General features: G+C 44.7%; 1 protein-coding gene across 1 annotated transcript; it reads left to right on the top strand.

The window, feature by feature from the left end:
* The first annotated feature begins 1,434 nt into the window (after window positions 1–1,434).
* On the top strand, window positions 1,435–20,061 carry orc5 (origin recognition complex, subunit 5). Its single transcript, XM_062517821.1, has 15 exons — window positions 1,435–1,537; window positions 1,816–1,930; window positions 2,122–2,214; window positions 3,174–3,359; window positions 3,684–3,758; window positions 4,591–4,702; window positions 7,419–7,549; window positions 7,951–7,999; window positions 8,127–8,217; window positions 8,718–8,779; window positions 16,859–16,971; window positions 18,039–18,086; window positions 19,011–19,121; window positions 19,507–19,619; window positions 19,754–20,061. Exons 2-15 carry the CDS (start codon window positions 1,817–1,819, stop codon window positions 19,797–19,799), a joined length of 1,344 nt encoding a protein of 447 aa, XP_062373805.1. The 5' UTR covers window positions 1,435–1,537; window position 1,816; the 3' UTR covers window positions 19,800–20,061.
* The last annotated feature ends 666 nt before the right edge of the window (window positions 20,062–20,727 follow it).

The raw sequence follows: 20,727 nt of genomic DNA, 5'->3' as shown, positions 1-20,727 counted from the left end.
TTAGTTATGAATGTGAAATGTGTATGAATAGAGTCGAGTAGTTAACTGTTAAGCCATTAGAATGAATAATAATGATTCCTGTGTGTGTCCTGAAGGCTTTGAAGGCAGTGGTTGATACCAATTACCAGGGGGCCAAGTAGAAGGCCGAAGAGAGGTTGAGGAATATTGTCGCTGTTAGCCTAACATCCATGTGGACATCCAGTAATATGGAGTCTTACCTGATAATTACTTGTCTTTTCACCGATGATCATGAACAGGTCGGTTCAATTTTGCTTGGAGTATAACATTTTCCCAAGACCCATAAGGCAAGTGGGGAATAAAGGATAAAGTTAAGCTCATTCATGCCTTCATCTCATCCTGTATTGACTACTGTAATGCTCTGTTCTCTTCACTCAACAAATCTGTACTCCACCGTTTGCAATCCATCCAGAATGCAGCTGCCAGACTCCTCACCAGATCAAACAGGCGCACCCATGTCACCCCTCTACTTCATTCACTTCACTGGCTCCCTGTGGCCTACAGGATACAATTTAAAATTCTAACACTAGCATACAGAGCCCTCCATGGTCAGTCTCCTGTTTACCTCACCAACCTCATTCACCCTCACTCTGCTCCCCTCTCCCTCCGATCCAATAACCACAACCTGCTTGCTGTACCCCGCACTCGCCTTAGGACTTGTGGCGATAGGGCGTTTGCTGCTGCAGCCCCCAAGCTATGGAATTCACTTCCCATGGAGGTTAGGTCTGCGGGTAGTATTGACCTTTTTAAAGGGAGGCTTAAAACCCACCTCTTCAGGATGGCCTTTTTAAACCTGTGACATGACCCTCTTTTAAATCCTTTGTAGCTCCCTATTTATTTATGCCTTTTCTTTTATGATTTCCTTTTCTTTTTATTATTCTCTTTTAAAAAGTGTATTTTATGCCTGACTTTTATTCTTGTTATGTGTATTTTATTATGTATTGTAAAGCACTTTGTGATTTTATCTGTGAAAAGCGCTATACAAATAAAGTACTTACTTACTTACTTACTATAATCACTGATGATGCAGCCAATATGATTGCCTGTGTCAGAGCTTTAAATGTGCATTGAACATGCATTGAGCTTCATTGTAAAAAAAAAAACATTTGGGGGTAGTGAACACACTCATACACACAGTCACACACACAATTCGCACAAAGACTGTCTGAAATTATAACTGTTTTGCTTAATACTATTTTCCTCTACTCATTCCAAGGCCAACAAAATCGCTGATTTAAAACTGACATCAGTCAATGTTTTTTGAATACCCATTTCACTGTTTGGAATGTACTGCTGACCCAGTAGCCAACATCCTTTCTTTAATGTATCGACACGTAAGAAACTATCAACTAATCGCCACAGTGTTGCTCTCCTCAGTAACTCCCGATGTCACGTGCAAAGTAACAGTTTACCGATTGGTCGACAGGCAGGAAGTTTACGGTGACGACAGTGACTAGCGCGCGAACTTTAGCAAAGGAAAAATATAGCACGCGGAGCACCATACAGTTGAACAGGAGAGGTAAATCATAGTTGACGTGTCAAATTGCTCTTTTTACTCATTTCAGGGCCAGCTGTCGTTACAATATCGAACATGGGGTTATTAAAACCTTTGTACAGTTTAAAGACCTATGGAAACAAGAAGGATGACATGCAGGGGGGTGTTTGTCAACATTACATAGCCTACCACATGAACACGTCAAATAGGTTCATGGGCTGTACATGCATTGGGAGTTAACTTCTGTATTACAACAGAGATGTTCGGTAGTTTGATTTTGTCTCATTTCGCGGTGTTATCAGGATGCCTGCGCTTGTGGAGCAGCCGGGTTATGAGCAGGCGAAGTTGTGTGCATTGACGGAGCGAGTTCCTTGCCGAGAAGCACAAGCCAGTACGTTGTTGGCTTTGCTGGGTGAGGTAGGTAACGTTGTCGTGTGATTGTCCATGTTTCCCCCTCCCTGCCATTGCAAAGTTGTTTGATCAATGTCGTGACTCGTGTCACAGTTTGAAATGAGTAAAACAGCATACTATGCTAATTCTGACATTGCTGACAAATGACTAATTGGATAGAATGTGAAGGAGCTTAACCAGGTCATTCTTTCTTACAGCCAGAACACTATAGCTATCCATCAGTCTTCATCTATGGACACCGTGCATCTGGCAAGAGTCATGTGACAGAATCCATATTGCAAGAACTTGAGGTGGGTTTATTTTCATGTCCCCACCTTGCTTGTTCGGTTTTGGAAAAACCTTAAATAACTTGGCTACACAAAACTGCAAGGCCAATCATATGTTGTTTGAAAGGCCAATATAATGAGTGTGATTTCAAGACCCACAGCCAAAGTTTTCTGCACAATGTCTATACAATGCCAGTCAATCTATTGTCTCATACTTACACGACTTGTTTGTAAACATTGCAATTTCTCATGTTGGTATTGCATAAATGATGTAAATGGCTGTTCTATATTAAATACTAGATGCCTGTAGCCTGGGTGTTCCCATGCTGCCTTGCGAGCGAAGGCAGTCTGGAAACTACCGCCCTCATTTTTGCCTGAGATAGGGGACCAATCACAGAACAGGGGGAAAGCAAGACGACGCATTTGATAGACAATGAACGGATCTGGGCATTTTTTCAAATATAAGAAAATTAATGTTTAGTTGCTAGACCATGTCTCATTTGAGAAGTGGTAGGCGCTAGCCAGGCTAAGATGCCTGTAGAATAAGGATGTAATAAAAGACCAGCTGAAAGGTGTTATAAGGTTTCTTCTTTAAAAGTCAACTTAATCACTTAGTTCTGTTAGGGAAGCAGAGAATGCAACATTATCGATGTACAATGCATACATGTCTGGCATTTCCTGGAAGGCTTTTCAGTCAGCTCATGCCTGTCCGATGGACCATTATCTGTGTTGTAGCAGCTATTGTTTTTGTTTACACAGACCAGTTTGGTCAAGATGCTGAAGGGTTTATGTGTGTTGTAAAGTTGAATAAAGAGTTGCCTTGTAGGGCATTAACAAGATATTCAGTGAACACCAAGAGCTTTAAGAGCTTCGTGTTCATCTGCCAAATTATTGAGCAGAAGTTGGAACGTTTATTAGAGAGTCCATTCACAATGATTAAACAACTAAAACCTTTTTGCCAAATGCTCCTCTGTGTTCTGCAGCTCCCCCATGCCATAGTGAGCTGTGTAGAGTGTCTGTCTGCTGGGCTCCTGTTTGAGCAGACCCTGCTGGCCTTCTTCGGCCCCGAGGCCCCGTCCCTCCTGCTCCGCTCACCCTCTCTGTCCGACTTTGTGCGCGTCTACAAGCAGCTCTGCACCGAGACACCGGCCTCTCAGACCCGATATATAGTAAGTCTGAAATACTGACCTGGCTGAATTCGGATAAATGTTGAGTGGTTGTTTGACTGATTTGTGTCTGTTTGTTTTCATTAATGCATGTAAGCCTATCTTTTCATGGTTTTTCATTTGTAATGAGTTCATTGGTCGTAAGCTGATGTAGTTGAGTTGTTATGTAACATACCAAATTATACCTCTACAATGAAGATTATTCAACATTTTCATTCAACCATTATTTTTCATCCCAGTTATAATCACAATACTGTGATGTTGTGTGTGTGTGTGTTTTATAGAGGTTGTAAAGAATAAATAAACAGTGTTTTTGTATATCTGTAGGTACTGGACCGGGCCGAACTCCTCAGGGATATGGAGGCCAACCTCCTACCAGGCCTCTTACGATTACAGGAACTGGTAAGTTTATCTGGTCAGCACCGTGCACACTTACATTTAGTAACTTGCAGAATATTGCAGGAGCTCATTTTATAAGGACATGATCTGTCTTGGTAGCAGAGTCATATAGTCTAAGTAAGTTGCTATTAGTACCTTGCCATGCCAGCTGTGTACAGAATATCATGGTATATTTTATTTTACCTTGACATTTACTTATTGACTTTGGTCACTTAAGTGATTTATCAATGACCAATACTTATTCACTAATCTTATTGTTGGGCTCAGTGATGTCCTTAGATGCTGTATGATGAGGGAGACCCAGTATGGGAAATGCATCAAACCTTCACTGAAAGGGACAAGCATTGCCCAGAAGGTTAAGACAGATATTTATCGTTCCACTCTGAGGCAGTCGATATAAAAGATTGACAGGCTGATATTTTAAATACAGAGTATATTGTGCTCTTTTTAAAAAGGAAAGTCTAGTTGAAGTTTTGTTTGTCTGTCAAAACCAGGCCATGGCCTCATTGAAGCGATGTCGAATTTCAATGCTATGGGTAGAGACAAGCTGTTTGTGTGGCTTTCCCCCCTCTCTCATTTACCAGTGCATGTTTTAATCCCAAACTGTTCATTTGAATTCGGTCCACGACATTTGGGCGGGTGGCCTGGCTGGCAGCGCAAGATGTTTCAATAAGGAGATGGGACAATTGATATTCTAATGGCATTTTTGATCTTCCCTTTCACATGGACCCTTATACATACCCCCCCACCCCACCACCACCACCACACACACACACACACACACACACACACTCACTACTACTACACACACACAAACGCCCTCTGATTGTGACAGGTTGATGACAATGTGACGGTAATCCTGCTCAGTGAGATTGTGTGGGACAAGTTCCGGCCGAATACTGGCTGCTTCGAGCCGCTGTTGCTGCACTTCCCTGATTACAGCAAAGGTAAGTCCAATCAGAGGAGCCGTCTGGAGCCAGAGGGTTTCAAACGGCCATCTGACCTCCACACTTGAAACTAGGGAAAATGTATTTGTCCTGGCTGACTTTGTGTCTGAGCTCCTTCAAAGCATGCTGATGAACCTTAGGATATATATTTCTTTTGTTTTGGGTCGTATTTTTGCAGCAGTTTTGCAAAAGAGTGATGGACAAGAATTGTAATAATTTAAAAAAAAAATGCTATAAAGAAACTCTGAGGCACTCATGAACCTGCCAACCTATACGCATTTTGTGTAGCAACCACACATTTTCACATCAAAGTACGCCGTTATGATTTTTTACTTAAAACTTTTCTTTTGACCTTAACATAAAAGATCCAAAATAATTTTGATGGCACATAATCTGAATGAGCTTTTGCTGCTCAAAATTGCTTCAAGGTTGGCAGGTCTGTAATTTGTACTTTTTATAAACATACGTTCCCATCTGATCCTTACTGGTTCTATGAGTCATTGGGTTTCAGGATTATATTTGAGAAATGAATCAAGGAGAAATAGTGAAGTTCACCAGAAATGTGGCATCTGGTATGGGTTTTATTGATGTTATGATGATCTTTGTCAGCCATCTTGCTGCTCCTTTGTGGCTTTGTGTGGCAGTCCAGAAACAGGCCTCCTGCTCGGCCTCCTCCTTCCTGTCTCCAGCCTCTGGCCTCAACACTGTCTCTCATCCATTCGTCTCTCTGAAGCTAAACAAATTGAAGGAGCATTTTATTAAAATGAACTTCTGAACCATTTTTTATGTTTTAAATATGAGCTCACTTTTTGCATAGCCCACTTATCGCTCATGTCAGGTGTTGGTGATGCAAGGCTACTCCTTACACCTTATGTGAGCAGATGTAGTCTACTCACCCAGAGCCAAGTCCACTTCCAACTCTTTGTCCAGGAATGTTTCCAGGTCATCCAGGACATTTAGGACTTCAGTGATCTCCATGGGCGTAGTGCGTTCCTTTTCATAGACATTGTTGTCCAGTTTGGTTTTGCAAGGCTGGACCTCCTTTGCCTCATTTATTAGGAAATGTATCAGTTCTGACTTCCTTTTGTATTTCCTTTTAATTTCATCTACGTCATCATCAGTGTTACTTCTTAAAGTCTCCAGTTCATTCAAAGCAGACCGGACATGTTCAGGGAGCTCCGCTTCGAAAGTCCTCTTGTCCAGTCCATTATTGTCGTGCTCAATCTTCTTCTTTAGCTCCGTTATTAGGAGCTTTTGGAGTGTCTTTTTGGTCCTCTTTTTGTTTTTCTTTTTAGTGTCATCCATGTGTTCATCAATGTTGACTCCAAAAGACTCCAATTCTCTTTTCAATTCAACCAGTCCGTATTTTTTCACGTGTCTCTTAATTTTTTTGTCTTCATTCTGCCGTGCTGCCAGGCAGCAGGCTAAAAACCAGCAAAGCTTCATTGAAATAAGATCGGTAGAAATCACTGTTTGAGTATGAAATGATCAACAACTCTGAAACCAGCCAACTTCTACACAAACTCAAGCAAAAGTGAACAAGAACTCCAGTTTACATGTGCAGTGTTCTAAGGCATACTGAAGTTGCCTAGCCACCTTTGTGATCCTAACGGAATGGTTTGACATGAGACTATTGTTACCAGTTCAATGCATCATTCAATGGAATCTTAGGAATCATTATCTCTCTTGACTCTTGTAGTTATCCTATTCCTATTTACTAGACCAGCTTATTTATTTAGCATCTTTAATACAAAGTGCTTTTATACGTATAGTATATAAGAAAATATAAGGATAATTGAAATTTAGATAAAGATAAATATGGGAGAATAAATCATTGCCATTGGAAACTTACTGGAATAGTTAGTTGAAGTCATTAGGTTGCTGTATTGTTTGGTTGTTTGTAATAAAACACTCACAATACACACTTAACAGTCTGCAGAAACCATGTTAAGGTGGCCAAAGAACATGATTTGATATATTTTTATGTACCACTGTAAAGGTTCAGTTCTTATTTTCAGTTACATTTAGATCAAATTTAGATATCTCATTAATAAATTAGTCAATTATCCTAACTATATGTGCAGCTCTGGAAAAAACAAATTTAAGAGACCACTGTACATTTTTCTGATGTCATCTTATGGTTGCTGGGTGACATTCAAATGAATTGATGGTCATATTCAAATTTTAAATGGTCTCTTATTTTTGAATGCAGTCAACTCATTTGAATGACACTCAGAAACTGCAGTATGACATCAAAAAAATGTGCAGCAGTGGTCTCACTTGGATTTTTTCACGAGCTATAGGTTGCTCCGATATTTGGCTGCACTCAAGATGAACTAAAAAGGTGTACTCAAAATATCACTTCGGGGTTGGCAAGTCTGCACCTCACAAGTGCCTCAGAATTTGTTTTAAAGTATTTTTCAACTTTTTGGATCCCTAGACCGTAGAGCACCCAGTCCTATACCCTTGCATTGGTTGCCATTACCATTACCACCCTATACCGTTGTTTGTGATTGAGAATTGTGATAATGTATAGATTTCACATGGACTTAAGAGACACAAATTCTGAACAAGCATGCCCCGAAAAGGAGTCTTAAGGTTTTTCTCATGGTGTTGAATTAAAAGAGATTTTGGCCACTTGTTATGTTTAAGTTCGACTTTGCCCTTTTCTCGCATTTGAATCCGGAAGTTTTTAACCTCGGGTGTTTCTCTGCAGTGGAGCTCCAACAGATCCTGGTGCAGGATTATCACCCGGACTACTCCGCGGAACTCTACGGCTCCTTCATCAGCATTCTGCTGGGGGTGTTCTACTCTGTCTGCCGGGACCTGAGAGAGCTCCGACACCTGGTGAGAACAGACACTCTCATCATCAGCTCCTCTCTGGAATACTCTGGGCTCTCCTTTTAATGCCCCTTTCTTCCTTTAATTCTTTCTTTCTTTCTTTCTCTCTCTCTTTTTTTTTCTTTCCCATCTCTGTCTCTCCTTCGCTTTCGCACGCACGCACGCACACACAAATGTAGAATCAGAACTCTAGTGTACAGTACAACAAAGGCGGAGACACAAATAATGACTGCCCATGTTTTACTTAGTATCACAAATGTAATTAAATCAAAGGAGATGTTTCCTTTGTTAAGGCCGGCATGAAAATAACTGTGTTTGTTAGAACTGTGTTTGTTATGGAGGTGATGGTGTTTCAGATGGTTTCGCTCGGCTAGTGAACCTGAAGTGATCCAAATCTCTCTCTGCAGGCAGCCCTCAACTTTTCTAAGTTCTGTGAGCCGTTGGACAGAGAAGAAGGTAACAAAAAATGTTTCAGTGTCTGCTCACTTTCAGATTTATGGGTGGGTGTTGCCAAAAGAGTGTGTAAGCTATTGACTTTTCTTTGTGTTTTTCCCCCCTTCTTGCGGTTCATTGTGTTTGTCAGTGAAAGAAAGTGATACGCACAAACTCTGGAGGAACATTGAGCCTCACTTGAAGAAAGCGATGCAGACTGTATATTTGAGAGAGGTTTCCAGGTGTGTGTGTGTGTGTGTGTGTATGTGTGACTCAGCTCTGTCAGCATGCGACATAGCATGTGATGTATGTTACGTGTACCTGTGAGTCTTTTCACCTCACCTCTGAATCAATTTCCTTCCTCACTTACTTGAGGCTTAAAGCAAAAGCAATGACAAACACAGCAGTGTGTAATTTGATGCAGTCTATTCCCTCACCTTGGGCAAAATTGTAGCCAGTTTATGGCATTAAGTTGTTGCATAACAGAACTGATGTGTTTGATTAGAATAAGATTCCAATTTGTTCTACAGTATATATATTTAAATTCCTTTTGTACCACCTCTGTTTCTCTTAGCTCTGTTTGTGCCCCCCCTCCCCATATCTGCCATTGTCTCCCTTTTTCACACCCTCCATCTATCTCTCTTAATCTTTGCATTCTCTCTGTCAGCAAATGTGTTATGTAGCAGGTGTTTGGTTCTGACTTGAGCTGACTTTTGCTTGACGACTTCTTCTCTTTTGGCAGCGTTCAGTGGGAACAGCAGCAGCAGCAGCAGATGGAGGATAAGGAAGCTGGAGCTCTGAAAGGTGCCCACACACCACCACACACCACCACCACCACCACAGATGCATGCGCTATTGTCCAAATTTCTCTCCAAAAACGCTGTGTCTGTTACTTTCTTTCTGATTTGCAGGCTGTAAACTAATTAATGCCAGCCTAAATCACAATTTCAGTTCACCTAAATTCAGTTCAGGTTTGGGTTTTATCGATGTGATCTTAATTTACTTTCTCAGACAGGACCGTAGATTGTATAGAATATATGTAACCCGACTGAAAACAGCCGTCTGTTGACAATATAATTGTATTTCCCTTTTACACCATCACAATGAGAACTCCGGAGTCAGAAATATTTATAATAGTCTTTATTACTAAATATTTTCAATAAAATATGCAGTTCAATAAATATGTATAAAAACTAGAGAAATTGCCTGACAATATTTTCACAGTCCAGCACCAATCCACGCCATACATCAAAGTCCAATAAAGAGTTCACGTCACGTCCGAGTCCCAATGGCAGAGAGAGAAAGTTCACTTCCAATTCAGTCAATATGAGCGATTCACCCCCACGCCAGCAGGGGGAGACAGTTCGTCAAACACCGGTCGCTTCCGGGAGCTCCGCGGTCGAGGAAGCCCAGTCGAACAGCTGATAGGGTAAACACACATTCAGAACGCAGCCTGCCCAGTGCCGGCTAATTTCAAACAGCAACAGTATGGATAAGCTAAGTTACTTTCCTTTACGTGGAGGTCTAGGCGCAGCTCACAAACAATGCATCCGGTCATCGATGTTGGGTCGCTCTTCTCGGAAGGGGATGATCTGGGAATACACAAACACGACCTCAGGCCAGCCGATCACACGCTAAGATAACGGCGAGGCTATAAACACAGCAAGCTAGGCAAAGCAAGCAAAAGCACTTTCCTTCGTTAAGATGAATGGCGAGCGTTGTAACATCCAGTGCCGACGGCGATTCCTTCAGTCCGAGCCGGAGACGGGGACAGCTGTCGTCGGGAGATCTACGCCGCTGTAGCCTTCAGTTCTGCCAGGGTCCACCCCGACAAGCATATGAGAGTCCTATTTATTGGGAGACTGATCCTTGATGGACGAATAGGATCGCAAATGTCATTGGGTTCGGAAATGAGACAATTAGCAGCAGGTGCCTTAGATGATACGTCCGTGACCAGGTAACCACAGCACACAATCGTGAGAACACCACAATAACAGATATACATTGTTTACACACTTCATATACACAGCAAGTGAAAGCTTAATAGTAAAAACCGCACTACCAAATCCACCCAAGAGCACATTGATTACACAACAACATTGCACACGTGAGATCATATCATCAATGTCCTACTACAGCCTGTGACACTCCCCCCCCCCTTTGACCATAGTCGTCCCGACAGCATTCTAATACCCATATCTGTCTGGTGGCCTACCCATATTCGATCTCTGAGACTGCCGAGCTGACGGTACCTGTTCTGGCTGTCCTACTGGCGGGGCTACTGGTGGGGCTACTGGCACTACACCCGCTTGACCTGTAGGAGAGGCAGATGCTGTAGGCACAACAGTTAGAGGCAACAATAAAGGCCTGGGACCCAAGACACTTGGGGCAGAGGGGCTTGGTTCCTCAGCCCTTGGGGCAGGGTGCAGTACCTCTTGGGGGTCAAAGGGACAAGGTCGTAGATGGTTGCGATGGATTGTCCGGATAGGAGTCTCCTTTCCCTCTGGTCTGATTTGGAAAACTGGCAGGTCAGGGCGGGTTTGTCCAAGAACTACATAGGGCTGAGACTGCCAGTGGGGTGCCAACTTGCCTTGTTCTCTGCGGCGGAAGTTGCGTAGGAGTACCCGCTCCCCTGGCAACAAGGGTATGGACTTCGCCTTCCGGTCGTAACGGGCCTTGTCCCGCGTTCTGGCGTCTCTCGTTTGGGATGCTACTTGCTTGTAGACCCGCTGTAGGGTCTGGTGATGCTGATGTACCCAGCCATCCAGGTCATGTCGCTGGGTTGTCGTCGGGGCTCCTGCCATGGTATCCACAGGTAGGCGAGCATGTCGGCCAAACATCACAAAATGAGGTGTTAACCCAGTCGTCTCGTGAGTGGTGTTGTTATACATCTGTAGGAGGGTGGGCAGATGGTCTGGCCAATGTGCCTGGTCATCCGAATTCAGACCTCCTAATAGAGATAAAAGAGTCTTGTTAAATCTCTCACAGGCCCCATTCCCTTGGGGCCTGTACGGGGTTGTTCGGATCTTGGAACAGCCATAGAGGCGACACAGCTGGGCTACTAAGGCTGACTCAAAGGACGCCCCTTGATCGGATAATATCCGTTCAGGACACCCCCACGGCTGAATGAGGTGACGCCAGAGGACCCGAGCCGTAGTGACTGCCGTCTGGTCTTTTGTAGGGACAGCCCATCCAAACTTGGAGAAAAGATCTGTCATCACCAGCAGGTAAGGGTAAGCATCAGCTGGTCGGCCTAAGGACAAATAGTCTATTGCGACAGTTTCCAAGGGGTATGATGTTAAAATAGGCACTAGAGGTGCCCTTACCTCTGGGCCCCTTTTCTGTTGGATGCAGTTGGAACATGAAGATGTCCATTTCTGGAGATCCGTTCCCATACCTGGCCAGTAGAATGTCTTCCGTAGTAGCCCTTCGACCTTGGCCATGCCCATTTGACCCGAAGCCTGGTGGTAACGATCCCAGAGTTCCCAGGTTTTATTCTCCGGGACAAGAATCTGGGCAAGATTCGATCCAGTGTGCCGTTCCTGGGCCTTCCGTACTAGCACTCCGTCCTGCAAGTCGAGCCGTTTCCACTCCCGTAGATAGCGTCGTACTGCCGGAGATTCCTTTTGTCTTTCTTCAGCCCTTGGGAAGTAGTCCCTAATTACCCATCCCTTCAATGTGTCCAGTATTCGGTCTCTCTCCTGCCAGTCTTTCCAGGAGTTCAGAGTCCCCATGGTGACTGTGCCGTCGATTGCTGCCGTTTCCACCCGGATCTGTGGCCCTTCTCCCATTTCCTGTGGCAAACGGGACAAGACATCAGCATTACGGTTCGAGCGGCCTGGGCGGTATTTCAGCTCAAACTCAAAATTTGCTAATTGAGCTGCCCACCGCTGCTCTGTGGCCCCCAAATGGGCAGTCTCCAGATGGACAAGGGGGTTATTATCTGTGAAAGCCAAGAACTTATGACCCCACAAATAATCCCGAAATTTTTCAGTAACTGCCCACTTGAGGGCTAGAAACTCTAATTTGAAAGAGCTATAATTTTGATCGTTCCTTTCAGTTGGGCTTAGACTTCTGCTGGCATAGGCTATGACCCTTTCTTGACCATCCTGTACTTGTGCCAAAACCGCGCCCAACCCACCAAGGCTGGCATCAGTGTAAAGATGGAAAGGTTTGGAAAAATCGGCAAAAGCCAAGATGGGTGCACTCACCAGGGCTGACTTCAACGTCTCGAACGCTACTTGACAATCTGTGGTCCATTGGATGCAACTTGTCCCCTTTTTTGTTCCTACCAGGAGTGCATGGAGAGGTGCTGCTACCTTGGAGAATCCCTTTATGAACCTGCGGTAGTATCCAACGAATCCCAGGAAGGATCGTACCTGCTTGATGGTCGAAGGAACTGCCCACTCCTGTACTACCGCAGTCTTCCCGGGATCCGTGGATATTCCCTTGTTGGAAATCACATGGCCAAGGTAAGTGACTTCTTTCTGAAAGAGCTTACACTTGGGAGGCTGTAGTTTTAAGCCATGTGTTGCCAACTTTTGGAAGACCTGCTCCAGATGCTGGAGGTGTGTGTCGAAGTCCGGAGAATAAACGATGACATCGTCCAGGTAAATCAGGAGGGACTCGTTCACCTGTCCCCCTAAACACCGCTGCATTAGGCGTTGAAAAGTCGCCGGCGCATTGCAAAGGCCAAAAGGCATACGATGGAACTCATAAAGGCCTAAAGGGGTGGTGAACGCAGTCTTCTCGCGATCTTTAGGGTCCATCTCCACCTGCCAATAGCCACTGGCAAGATCTAGAGTTGAATACCAAGAGGCTTTGGTAAGGCTGGTGAGGGACTCTTCTATCCGGGGCAGCGGGTAGGCGTCTTTGTGGGTCAGGGTGTTCAGCTTTCTATAGTCTACACAAAAACGCCAAGACCCATTCTTCTTTTTCACGAGAACAATGGGTGCTGCCCATGGGCTAGAACTTTCTTTGATCACTTCTTGTTCCAACATGTTCCGAAGGAGCCCCTTTAACTCGGAGTACAGATTGGGAGGGATGGGCCTGTAACGCTGTCTACTTGGTGGTGCAGATCCAGTGGGAATGGAATGAAGGACGGCGGTGGTCCTACCAAAATCTTCTTCCCCAGCTGCAAAAACCATCTTCCATCGGTTCAGCAGGGAATCCATCTTATGCTGTTGCTCTGCAGAAAGCCCATCTCCCTTCAACAGGTGGACGGGGTGGTCATCTTGCATGGTGGTCTGGATCGCCTGCACGTCTATCTCTACGACACCAGAGTCCACGACCTTCAACACCAGGTCTCTTCCACCCTGGACTTGCATTGGATCCACCTGGAAGACATTTGCCAGAGGGCAGCGTTGAGGCATTTGGACAGGGTATGGGTTCAAGTTACGTACCCTTATAGGCAGACGTCCCTTCACTACCCAGGCAATAGACCGTGCCACCTGCCATTCCTTGTCTTCCTCCGGGCCTTCCACCAGGGCACAAAAGTCCTGGCTGTTTGGTGCTCCGTACAGCTGCGTCCACAACACCATCTCGCTGTTAGGGGGTACATAAACTGGGTCTTGTCGTGTGAGCCGGGCTACTCCCACCTCTTCCTCAGAGGGTACAGCCACAGACACCTTCTGGCAAACAGCAAATGCCCGCTCCCACTCTCCTTTGGCCCTAGAGGTCATGGTAGCACTGAATGCAGTCATCCCTGGATGAACCCCCTGAAACAGCTCCCTCCAACAATGTGAGATCACATTCATCCCCAGGATACCCCTTTCTGCCCCCAGACACTCATCCCTAACAATGATAACCCCCTTACTTGGTACTTTCACCCCTCCCACCGAGAAGTCCAGGACTGCGTAGCCAGTGTAAGGAATCTGTAGTCCATTGGCAGCCTTCAAGGTGAGCCATTCTAAGTCTTGTGGATTCCGTTTAGTTTCTCCAGCCAGCCATCTCTGAAAGAATTTTTCACTGAACAAGGTAACTTGTGAGCCTGTATCTAATAAACAGGGCACCTTCACCCCTGCCACTGTGATATCCACCCCTGGACATTCCCCAACCATTGCTGGCCTTTCTAACCCATCTCTCTGTTCCCCCTCCCCAACCACTCGGCTCTCAGTGGCTGGGGATATTAGTTTAACTGCCCCCTTTCTGCAGGGCACTGGCGTTGGATATGGCCTGCCATCCCACAGCCTCTGCAAATGGGTTGGCCTCGTGAGTCCCATTCAAATGCCCGAGGTCTTTGGGAGGGTGTATATCGGCCTCTGTGTACTCTTTCTTGGGGGGGTGGGGTCTGCACTCTGTTTGGAAAAGGAGCATTGTGTGGGGAGTGTTGCTTTTTAATCTCTTCTATCAAGGTATCCTTTAATACAGTTAACTGGTCTTGCATCTCCTTTTTAAGCTCAGCCCTAACAGTCTCTTTCCACTCCTCCATGCTAGGTGTTGTTCTGGCTGGTTGTGGCTGTGGTGCAGAGATGCGTGATGTACTAGCAACCTCCATCTTTAACTCAGCTTCTAGAGCTCTAGCCTCCCCACATACCTCACTGAAGGAGAGCGCTGCATTCCTCCGCACCTGACGATGAAGCTCCTGCTGCACCACACCAGGCCTCAAGCCGAGGACAAGCTGATCCCGTGCAGTCGTCTCATCCTGGGCAGAGCCGTCTGGTTCCTGTTCTCGCCATCTTAGGAAGAGCTCTCGGAGTCGAAGAATGAAGGCTGCTACGGTTTCATCCTCCTGTTGGTAGCACTTAAAGAACAACGCCCTCAACTGTGCAATGGAAGTTGCTTTTCCATACAATTTAGTTAATTCTTGTAGTATAGATGCACTGGATGTATGAAGTCTTCGGTCTAACAGCTGCGCCTCTCTCTTGGCTTCACCCTCCAATGCCCCCAGAAGAAAATCCACCTTTTGTTCCTCATTTAACCCCTGTGCCCTCAGCATCGCCTGTACCTGCCCTTTCCACTCCCCAAATCTCATTTTATTAGGATCACCACTAAATTTTGGGATCCATGGAGCCCCCATGAACCAAGGAATCATCATGGCATTTATTACAGGTGAACCCTCTGGCCTTACTCCGCTGCCCTGTGCTTCGTCCGTCATTCTTCACTGTGAGGTGTGAAAAGGGAAACCTGCCCGACTACGCCAATAATGTAACCCGACTGAAAACAGCCGTCTGTTGACAATATAATTGTATTTCCCTTTTACACCATCACAATGAGAACTCCGGAGTCAGAAATATTTATAATAGTCTTTATTACTAAATATTTTCAATAAAATATGCAGTTCAATAAATATGTATAAAAACTAGAGAAATTGCCTGACAATATTTTCACAGTCCAGCACCAATCCACGCCATACATCAAAGTCCAATAAAGAGTTCACGTCACGTCCGAGTCCCAATGGCAGAGAGAGAAAGTTCACTTCCAATTCAGTCAATATGAGCGATTCACCCCCACGCCAGCAGGGGGAGACAGTTCGTCAAACACCGGTCGCTTCCGGGAGCTCCGCGGTCGAGGAAGCCCAGTCGAACAGCTGATAGGGTAAACACACATTCAGAACGCAGCCTGCCCAGTGCCGGCTAATTTCAAACAGCAACAGTATGGATAAGCTAAGTTACTTTCCTTTACGTGGAGGTCTAGGCGCAGCTCACAAACAATGCATCCGGTCATCGATGTTGGGTCGCTCTTCTCGGAAGGGGATGATCTGGGAATACACAAACACGACCTCAGGCCAGCCGATCACACGCTAAGATAACGGCGAGGCTATAAACACAGCAAGCTAGGCAAAGCAAGCAAAAGCACTTTCCTTCGTTAAGATGAATGGCGAGCGTTGTAACATCCAGTGCCGACGGCGATTCCTTCAGTCCGAGCCGGAGACGGGGACAGCTGTCGTCGGGAGATCTACGCCGCTGTAGCCTTCAGTTCTGCCAGGGTCCACCCCGACAAGCATATGAGAGTCCTATTTATTGGGAGACTGATCCTTGATGGACGAATAGGATCGCAAATGTCATTGGGTTCGGAAATGAGACAATTAGCAGCAGGTGCCTTAGATGATACGTCCGTGACCAGGTAACCACAGCACACAATCGTGAGAACACCACAATAACAGATATACATTGTTTACACACTTCATATACACAGCAAGTGAAAGCTTAATAGTAAAAACCGCACTACCAAATCCACCCAAGAGCACATTGATTACACAACAACATTGCACACGTGAGATCATATCATCAATGTCCTACTACAGCCTGTGACATATAAAATGGGACAAAACACACTAATGGGCCCAGAAACATGTACGGCTTTGGTCCAGTCCACACACACACACACACACACACACACCAGACTCAGGCCAAGAGTCCACCTCTTTGGCCACAGTGTGGGTCCTGGGGCTGTTTACAATCAAATTTTCCCACTTTCACACACACGCTTGCACACCATCTGTTTGGGCCCTCCCCTCTGGCAGTCAGCCCCACATTACTACGGGCACATTTTGGGCGTGTGCCGTGCCCATGCTTGTGCCAGACCTCTACAACTCCTCTTTTTAGAGTGCCTATCCCAGAATGCACCACAAGCACACATCTGCCCTCTTACATCGATACACTGGGTAGTGTTTTTGTAGCGGTATTCACACCTGTCTTTTTTATCCTATAAAACCCTCTCCCCCACCTTCTCTCTCTCTCTTTCTGTGTCAACCTTCTGTCTCTGTCTCTCTCTCTCTACTTCCCTCCATCCTACATTTTACTTTCTCTCTCTTTCTACCTCCCTCCCCCTTTTTCTGACTCCCTTTTCTGATATTTTACACACTCTCTCTCTCTCTCTGTCTCTCTCTCTCTGCCTCTCTCTCTCCATCGATCTTTTTCTCTCCCTCTCTCCCTCTGTCAGGTTTGTCGGCCTACGCCCATGTGGAGCTGCCCTATTACTCCAAGTTCCTGCTGATTGCCGCCTACCTGGCCTCCTTCAACCCTGCCCGCACAGACCGGCGATTCTTCCTCAAGGTCTCACCCTCATCCTTACCCTCACTTGTACCATTCAGTCATAGACATTTCATTTTGAAACCATCCTCAAAAGATTGTGGCTTTTTTAAGTGCATTATCCCTTTTTTTGGTTATAGTCATCTTCTCTTGCATATATCACTGGACATATTTTAGGGACTTCCATGTAATTTATTTATTTTATACACAGTGCTGACTGTACACTTCTTAGGCATTCAGGTTGGGGCCATGTTGTTACAGAGTTGAGCATTGATCATGGTATATTACTACTTAATAACTTAACATAGCTTCAGGCTCTGACAATATCCTTGCTTTAAACCCTGCCCTCAGCCTTAGCACATGTTTATTGAAGCGTGCATATGCTGTGTGATGTTTGCACTCGCACTGATGCAGACCAGGGCCATTTGTCATATTCATCTGCACAGCACAAACTCTGCATCATGTGCAAACCCACATCACAGGACCTTGGTTGCAAACGGGCGGGCAGCACACAGAGTGTTGTCCTCTTTGGGAGTCTGCCATGGTGGCAGTGTGTCAGTGGAAAATGGCCAGTGGATCCATATGTGTGGCAGGGGCAGTGAGTGTATCGGCCAGCTACTGATTCAGATGAGTGTGATGCAGAATATTTGAAGATGGAGCGTTGGCAATAACTAATAAAGGTGCAGGGGACTGAAATAAATGTATTCAATTTCGTTGTTATATCAGTGTTGTTCCTGTGATGAGCAGGAAATGCAACTTGTATGTTGTTAAACAGACTCATTTGGTTTTCAAAGATTTTCCTAATTTCTTCTTCATGAGTGGCCGATTTCTTTATTGAAATTAATTAGGTGTGTCAGCATTGTGGATGTTGGCTTTTGCTACCCAGCTCATTTGATTGTGGACAGCCAGGTTAACAGTCTCTAAGCTGTTCCTTCATTCTACATGGAATTTACTAGAAATCGGTACATACTATAGTGCTATGTTTTGATGTGTAAGTAGTGATTAAACAGCGCCAGGAGTAGGTGTTTCAATGCCTTAGTGCATCGGCTCCTCAGTCCATTAACAAATGCATGTTTGTTTTTCACCTCCAGCATCACGGAAAAATAAAGAAGACCAATTTTCTGAAGAAGCACGAGAAGGTATTGGCCTTGGCTTTTGAGTACTTTTCTAGCACAACAATATGTGGTATGTGTTGGGGGATTTTTTGGTTAGAATGTTTTCACATTTTTTCATTTGAATCTTTTGCTGGCTCTCTTTTTTTGTCATGATTTTCTTTTCTTCCGTGAAACTTTTTCTCTTGCTCACTACTCACAGCCCCCTCACATTCTTCTCGTGTGTGTGTGTGTGTGTGTGTGTGTGTGTGTGTGTGTGTGTGTGTGTGTGTGTGTGTGTGTGTGTGTGTGTGTGTGTGTGTGTGTGTGTGTGTGTGTGTGGATATGTGAATCTGCTCCTTTTCATTCAGCTGTTGTACTGTTTTCTGAGCATACAGCGCTAGCCTTTCAGTAGATGGGCTTGCATGCCTGTATATGCACTTTTGTCTGTTCTGCTTTCATTGGCACTGCCTTTGAACCTGTGCTGCGTTCACTGTAGTTTCGTAGGCCAAGCTGCAGTGCAATAATATAATAAGCGCTCTTGGCTTCTTGGCTCTCTCGGTAAATTGCTCTTTTAAAAGCAAGTTACATGGTGTCGTAACTGCATGCGATGGGAATACGTTTTCATTTGGAATGTCAGTAGGCTGTGCAGCCTGATGCGGCGCGTTTTGAGCCGAACACGTTTGCCCGACGGACCATTTCTGTTTTCTTTCATTCTTGTTGTTGTTCGTGTTCTGCTATTTTGAAGGACAAATATGACACAATGGGACAGCTTGTCTCGAGTTCAGTGTTGACACAGAGTCCTCAATCAGTTAGTGGCTCACATGCAATTACAATAAACATGGTACATCTGTGTCTGTACATACTTTTTTTGAACAGTTGTTTTTTGTACGTACCTGCAACAAATGGGAAGGATTTGTTTATCTGTGTTTATGTGTGTTAATGTTTGTTTCACCCCTTTGTTGCTCCAAGACCAGTAATCACCTGCTGGGGCCCAAGCCCTTCCCATTGGATCGTCTCCTGGCCATCTTCTACAGCGTGGTAGACAGCAGAGTGGCGCCAACCGCCAGCATCTTCTCCCAGGTACCCACCCAGACTCCACTCTCGTAATGAATGGCGCGGAGCAAGGCCAGTACTGGTCATTGCGTAATTTATTTTTTTCATGTTTGAATTAGGGGTTGATTTATGAGGGCTGTCACTGCCAGTGTGCAAGAACGTGGACTGTAATTTTGTGTTACTACCATTAGATGGCAGAGTTATCTCTTTTTCCCTGTTGCCATTGTGAATCCATCTTTCTTACTTGCATTGGACTGTTTTTTTTTTTTTTTTTGTCAAAAGGTAAAATGTGAAACAAAGAAAATAAATAAATGCCTGCTTGATAGAAGCCATACAATAAAACAATCGTTAAAGTAATTGTGTGACAGTTGTGTGCAGCAGGTAACATTTTTCTGATTTGCTCTCTGCCCAGATCTCCTCCTTGGTGACCCTGCAGCTTCTCACCCAAGTGGGGCATGACGATCAGCTAGATGCTCCCAAGTACAAGTGTGCGGTCTCATTGGACTTCATTCAAGCCATCTCCAGGTACCTGAGTACATGCACTCAGTTTGGCTCTACGGTCAGAGAGAGAAAATTGCAACTGACTGAGTGACTATCACATAGACCACTTTAAAATGTCATATTATAGATCTTCATTGGATCTGTTTTCTCTCCTGTAGGACTGTGAGCTTTGATATTGTAAGGTACCTGTATGACTTCCTGTGAGGCCCCCACCCATGGATGTACTTGCAGGCAGCTGATTGGATCCCACTTTGGAAGACGATTGACAGGCCCACTAAAATATTGGTTGGAATTTGGTGTGACATTCTATCATGGATTGAGGTTACGGAAGAGATCAGGTAGATTAAGCACATGCATTTCAGCAGGAACACTGGCGTTTCAAAAAAATGGACACATTTTGTTTGTCTGTTTACTTATTTGTTGCTGTGTAATATAACTTGGTAATAAATATTTGTATGGAATCTCAGCCTCCTTATATGTTAATACGTTGTTTGCTTAGGAAAGCATCGGTGTGTGTGAGTGTGTGTGGGTGGTGCCCGACAAACGTGTTAACACATCCTCTCCATGATGACATCACTCTCTTCCATGGCAGTGCCATGGAAACTAGCCAGGTCACCGTATTAGGAAATCATTGTGCCACTCAGCAGAAAACAATCTGTCCAAATAAGGCTATCTGGCAGTGATGTTTGCTCATTCTTTGGCATATCAGAAGTCTGCAGACACAAAAATAACCAAAATGGTCAAATGATTAAAGCTGGTAAATGACTAAATGTTCAAATGCATAATCACTCAGCTCCAGTAGCAGTATAACATGTCTGAACCTCTCTTACTTTTAGATATTTTACCTTTCTATATATACTCTGCTAGGTTTGCACGATTAATATATATATAGTACATTAAAATTGCAATTTGTACTAATGCAAATAGCTAATTATACCCAGAATGCCTTTTTTTATCCAGATTTTCCAGCGCAGATGAGCAATAAAACAGCCACATCAGTTTCCATTTATCCTTTGATGCGCTTATTCTGCTGTAGATTGTTAGCTTAGCTTAGTTATTAGCCAACTCAAACTGATATCTACTGTACACACACCACCAGAGCAACCGTTAATGGGACAAAAGGTGGAGCTTC

Source organism: Sardina pilchardus, chromosome 17 (assembly GCF_963854185.1).
Source record: "Sardina pilchardus chromosome 17, fSarPil1.1, whole genome shotgun sequence".
Classification (NCBI taxonomy): Eukaryota; Metazoa; Chordata; class Actinopteri; order Clupeiformes; family Clupeidae; genus Sardina; species Sardina pilchardus.
The sequence above is the reverse complement of the archived record's forward strand: the minus strand, read 5'-3'. Positions and strand labels throughout refer to the sequence as shown.